Source organism: Schistosoma mansoni, chromosome 1 (assembly GCF_000237925.1).
Source record: "Schistosoma mansoni strain Puerto Rico chromosome 1, complete genome".
Taxonomy (NCBI): Eukaryota; Metazoa; Platyhelminthes; class Trematoda; order Strigeidida; family Schistosomatidae; genus Schistosoma; species Schistosoma mansoni.
The window spans coordinates 10,235,866-10,242,475 of record NC_031495.1 but is presented as its reverse complement, the minus strand read 5'-3'; the positions used below and the strand labels follow the sequence as shown (position 1 = coordinate 10,242,475).

At 35.9% G+C, this 6,610-nt stretch overlaps 1 protein-coding gene across 1 annotated transcript in view; it reads left to right on the top strand.

Moving 5' to 3' along the window:
- Window positions 1-6,610, top strand: part of Smp_161970 (putative tangerin) — a gene marked incomplete at both ends in the record, with an annotated part of 29,835 nt that overhangs the window by 3,767 nt on the left and 19,458 nt on the right. The window contains 2 exons of the mRNA XM_018793211.1: window positions 766-980; window positions 4,418-4,755. Of these exons, the coding sequence (XP_018647746.1) occupies window positions 766-980; window positions 4,418-4,755 (553 nt within the window). The remainder of the gene's footprint in view (window positions 1-765; window positions 981-4,417; window positions 4,756-6,610) is intronic.

Sequence of the window (6,610 nt, the reverse complement as noted above, 5' to 3'; positions counted from 1 at the left end):
ATACTTCCTACTCCTGCTCGATGGCAATGTTTCCTATTATGTATAATTCAATGAAAAAAATAAAGATATCTCTTCACCTTTGCCTTACCTAAGCTTATTCGTCATGTGATAGAATCCTAGTATTAATTAATATCAACATCTGCATTTTTTTAATTTGTAGACAAAAGTCAAATATTTACACTAGACAGGCTGTCCTTTTACTAACATTAAGTCTTTCACCTTTCCGACTAAATTTTTCAGTGTGTCTTACAACAATCAGAAGATTTGGACATTTAAAAACATTAATATGGAATCTTAAACGATAGCGACTGTCCATCAAAATACATATTCATTATGATTATTTGTGACAAATCGAATTGGCCTGCTTTAAGTTTTCATCTAAGGTGAAATAAAGTTTTTTGTCAGCTTTTCGTGAAGTCTTATCGATAAAAGTTTGACATATATATTCACTAAGAATCTACCAACTAGAGATCTTGTTTTCCTTGATATTCAAAATAAGAAGACAATTTATTCCTCTATTATTTGGTCTGAAATTACGAACAATTTTAGTAAGTTTGAATAAACATCGCTTCTTATTAGTCTTATTTCTTCGAAAGGGGTATTGAGGTAGTAGAAATCTTTCGAAACTATCAAATATAATTGAAACTAGTAAAAATGCACCACAGTGATGTTCGTAATTAGTGTTTTCAGCTTTGAATTTATGCAACGTGACGGTGTTTATTACATTAGGTGTACATTTTTGTTTTATTCTAATTTCGTCTTCAGGTTGGATCTAAAACTGCAGGTTTGCTTTCAGGATCTACGCCATCGGTTAGACGACGTGTACTTGCTACCAGACAAATCGATATAGCCGAATTCGTCTCAGATTTACCTGTGCAAACAAATCTCAAAGTAGTCATGCGTCTCGCTTCTAAGAAGTTAATATCTGCTACAGTTCTCCTCACGTTAAATTCCGTTATTGTAAAAGCTGGAGAAGCCACGTTAGTTGTTTTTATATTTAATTTGAATTTTATTGTTTTATTCATAAAATTATAAGTAAGTGAGATTTAATTCCACTAAAATTAGTTGTTAAATTATATTAGCCCCTACTTTTGAAAGCTATTGACCAATCGCTAATGTTTCCAAAGTATTAAAAATTTTTACTCCAGACCATATAAATATTTCACTTCATCAATGTGTTACGAAACATTTTACACAAATAATAATGGAAAACGATGTATCCGAATATTATTAGTGGAATGTAATATCTTACACCTTAGTGAGTTAAGTATGAAATGAAGCCTTGAGTTTCTTTAATGAATGTATGAGATTTTATAGTTAACATCGTGAATTTATCTTAGGTAGGCAGCCTTTAGAAACCCAAAAGGATTAAGCAGTTGTTCTGCTCTAGTATAGTACTCCTCGGTAGTCGGCGTTTACAAGTCAACTGGGGATTGAACTCTGGACTTTCAGATCTCGGGACTACCTTTGATCACAAATTGATTAAAGTTAAACATGTAAACCATTGGATAATAATGATAGGCTAACACTTTTAATATGTAAATCATTATGTGCATTCACTAAATGATCTTCAAGATATTTAACGGACTTGTGTAAAGTTTTTTTTGGGTGCAATTGGACATTGTCAAAGCTTTGAAACTTCATTATTTCGACCCCAAGGTGATTTGAAACATCTGTTTAAAGTCATATGTGTTGACATTTCTAGGCTTTATTTTAACTGAGATCTTTGTACTGGATATTTGTTAGAAATGGTGTGTTCTTTGAAACTACCATTTCAGGCTTGTTGGTCGGTCAGTAGTAAATCTGAAGGGAGCAAATCTAAGTTCCTAGGGCAAAGTTGCATTACCAATTTTAATGGGGGTATCATTACAGTATGATATTTCCCAGGAATTTTTATCGTTTCCATTTATGCTGCTTTCTCATGTTAAGGGCTAGAAATGACCGACCCTAGAAACCATTTCTTGTCTTCTACGAATTTTCGATGCATATGGCAAAGCCTTAAGAAGATGTAGTCAATACATAAAACAGTTGTTCCTTGGCGTCGGCGATCACTCTCCCAGGTTGTCCAGTCTACCGTTAATTCAGTGTCCTTTTCTTGTATCTGGATAAGTACTCTTCCACTGTATCCGGAGTCAGAAACATACAACTGTCCTCTTACTTCTAATAGCCTTCGAGACTTTGTCCACACTTGAGTCATTTCTTCACTTCCTAATATTTCCTCTTTCTCTACTATAATTTCCTATATGTCACAACCAATAACGATTCATACTTACGAAATTGTGTTTGAAGTCTCATGAAGCCAAAAGACTTCATTAAGTGAGAGTTTAAAACCTACTGTCATCGATTCATGGTGCTTCTAAAACACACATACAGGATCCTAGTATGGTCATTCACTTGCCATAACCACAGATTTATCACTGACAAGTACATTGTGTGAAATGTTAATTATCATTACTGTTATAATTTGTATTTTTGTTATATAAACGACCCAGCTATTCCTATTGCTTAGTATTCTTATACGATGACACTCGACAAGACCCCAAAATCAGAACACGTTGAACAGGAATGAAATTGTATTCAAATAACAATAGTATGTGAACAGCAATAAATAGTTTAAATAATGTTCATATATTTATAGTATATACATAAGAAGCTTATAGATTTTTCTGCAATAATATGCCCGGGCTGATCGGTTTAAAATTAACCAATCAGCGCTCAGCAACACCATCATGCATAAAACATGCTTAATCCAATCTATATCCCACTAACACCTCCCCCTTGAGCAGATTCGTAGGATCTGGTGCTAGGGTCCAACTGCAACCGAGTGACTGGCCTGCGCTTTCGATCTGTCCATCGTCTAGGCAATAAGGAAGTTGTATCACTCTTTGCTTGCACAGAAACTGACTTGTCTGTTCCGGACGTTTTGATTTCAAAAGTGTCTAGCAGAACATCAAGAAGTAATCTATGCTGCGTTTCGTTGTCGGAGATCGAGGTTGATTTCAGTTGGTTAGCATGACGCACCCAAACTTCTGAGCCAACTGACACCTCATAAACCACATTCCCTTTCTTTCTCACGATCCGACCAGCTGTCCACGTAGGATGTTTACCACGATAGTCCATAGCAAGTACTTTTTGACCCACACTGAACAATCGTTTTTGTGCCCCATGATGACTATTGTACTGTTTCTCCATCATCACGTTTCGTTGCGGCTTAAGAGCTGGAGTCGGACGAATGCTCTCAAAATGTGTCCTTATTTTCCTGCAAAGTAACGCTTCCGCTGGGGAGACTCCATTTGTTGTCTGAGGGTTCGGTGTCGAACGGTGTATGAACAAGAACCTCTCTAAGATCCCACTAACAAATACGGTAAAACGTTTAATCTAAGGCTTATGAGCAGGAAACTTGCAGAAATCAAACTGGTTTTAGATCTGGACTTGAATGCACCGATCAAATATTCAAATTTTGTCAGGTTCTTGGGCAACGACATGGTTTTGCGGTTCACATCACAAGTTAGTCTTAGACAACCTTTGAAGGCCAGAAAGCACTGGAAAGTTGTTTTGTCCTGGAGCGGGACTCCCCAACAGTGCACTTCCATAACCCAACTGAGGGTCAAACTCGGGATTTTGAGGTCTCACGGCTGTTCAGTGCTCCCCGGTTTTTAGTTGTTCTCTAAGACTGATCCCAGATGTAAACTATGAAATTCAATAATCTTTACAACACTCTGTAACAAGAAACAGGCAAAGTTACTAACACCCAGCAGCTGTGGTGTTACTTTAGTTTTAGGTGGCATTCTACTCTTGCGCAGTTGGCATTTTAAAAAAATAATGTTCCGTTTATTCAACCCATACGAATGAATCTTGTGTCTTCGTTATTTTTATCTGAAGTCAATATCAGGCGATGGAATGTCCAAAGTCTGACCTGTGGTTCGCTTTATCATCGGCTCAAATGAAAATATTCAGGAGTCAAAACAAGTTTGTTGTACATAAACCTTCATTTTGCAAGCCATAAATTCCTTCATCAGACTTATTGTTGGCCTCAGAATATTCTGTTTTTTTCGTTTCTTCTGCGACAATATTAACAACGGGTTCCTAATCACGGTGTCTTGTTGAAAAGGCCGCTCATTAACTATTACTACTAATTTTGTATGTAACGTTACAGTTTTAAGATCTAAACGTTTTGAGCAAATCTTTCATTAAATCAGACAGATTCTTCATATATATCACATGAGATATCTCTTGTCACATCATTTTTTGTAGATTTCCTTGACTTTTGCGAACTTGTGATGTTTGTGTGTACCCCATTTGCCATAAAAAGAGAGTTATTCTTATAGATATTATAAAGATTATATAATTCATATGTATATAAAGCCATCTTTTCTTTTATATCCACCAATCCCTTCTATGGTTTACTCTTTTTCAGCGATGAAGACATGATATCCATAGCATCACTCATGTCATTAAGCCGTACTGGGAGTTTGAACGTTGGCAGTGGAGTGACTATTAACGATTTAGGTGGTGTCGCAGCATTTTCACCAACAACAGCAAGGCTCGCTCATACAGATGATTTTAATTCACATTCCTTTTCAAACAGTACTTTTCATACTGATCTTAGTGAATTAACTGCTAAACTACAATCTTTGGAAAGACGTCAAATAGATCCTCTTGTAGAATCTCCTATAAAGGCTAATGGCAATTTTTCAGATTATTCTTCAGAATTAGATAATTCTAAAAAATCTCTAAATAGTTCGAAAAACCAAGGTAATATGTACATACAGTTATTCTTTTTACATTTTCCAGCTTGACTGTTTTCGTTGTGTTAGTTGCTGAAGTACCAGTAGTTGAGTTATATAGGGTGAATCTGATCTGTGGTCTCTAGATATGTGTACATATGGATAACATCAGAATTTATTTGATGACCAAGTTTTGTTCAATATTTTAACTAGTACTTGCCATATTAGGTGATTATGAAGCTACAACTCAGTTGACTATTATCGGCCCCCAAATGCCCTGGTACAGCCGAGAGTAGGGAGAGTCCGCTCTTCCTCTCGAAATGCTCTCACATGGCCACGTATATATAGCCTCTGCCAGGGAAGTCCTACTCACTGCCTTCTCGTTGCACTACTTTTGTTTACGAAATTGATAGGATGGAAAGCGAATGTCCGGCGCTTTAACCGGGTTGGTGGACACGGCGAGTCCACCTAGGGGAGTTGGAAAACCCTGATTCCAAACCAATGGTGCACATGGGCTCCAGTACCCTTAGGGAACAAATAGAGTACGAACCACCCGTTGGTCACCGGCTACCATGGGACTGCATCTCTTGACTTTGCTCCACTGCCTTGTGGAGCAGACCTTTAGATCAAAGGCTCGATAAGTGGCCCCTTAAGAAAGCCACCTTCTTCGGTCTGGGTACCCGGGCAGTATCACAGCCCTCACACAAATCAAATGAGATTTGTGTGGCGCATATTTATTCGGTGCCTCTTTGTACCAATATTTATGTGTTTACATAAATAAAATAAATAAATGACTATTTTCTTATGTATCTCTTCCTTTCGATTGGGAGATGTATCTCTATTTATTTCGTTGTCATACCATGAACTCTGGAATTTTTATTTACTCACTAGTTACGAGATGCAGATCTTGTTTCAACTTTCTCATGCCATTGATTGGACGGTTAACCTGTGTACATTTGATGTAACTCCCAAAGTAGTATTTGTATAACAGATAAATAAAAGTAAATACATAAGTTTGTCAGTTTACAGTTTCACACTTCACTGCAGCGAAGAAAATAGTAACATTAAAAGAAAAAGAAAAAATAGGTTCAATACTAAAAAATAAATTAAGAGATAAAAAGTGAATAAATTATTTCTATTATGCTCGATTCTGATCCATAATACTTAGTGTGTCTAGTGATGTGTTCATCAATATATTTACAAAAATTAGGAATGATAACAGATATACGTGGTAGACCTTATTGATCATTGTAACTCGTCCTGAAAAATTTTTTTTTCACTTCCCTTTAAAATCATCTTTCTTCACCTTAAAACAGATGAAAAAGTGTATTGCCCATAAAAGTATTTACCTAAAAATTATGAGTTTTTTCTATAAAGCATGTCATTGACTTACCTTGGATTATAAAAGGAAATTGGAATATTTCCTGTTACACTCCAGTGTTATACAATTCTAAAACTTAAACCATAACAGACTTAATGTCTCCATCTTATATTTGTGATTAGTTTTTGGATTTGTTTTATTCCGGAATGTAATCACACTCCAGTACAAGAGACATACATACATCAACATTCTTGTTACCGAATAAAAGTATATGATATCGGTTTAGTAGATTTTTGATTGATATCTTAGCGGTTTTTACTTTACAACCAATATCAATTCAGAAGTACTAAAAAACTTCATATTTCAAAACAGTGCACATAAAACCAAGTCCAAACTTGGTACTAACTGTGTTTACCCATTCATTTGGTATTGTTTGTTTGAATCTTCCCATCGATGTGTTAGGACTGCAACTGGTCAGTCTCGAATTGGCATATGTACATACTGTGCGTATTGCCTCAATATAGTCTTAATTCACAAGCATGGTAAGCAGAGATAGAAAGTG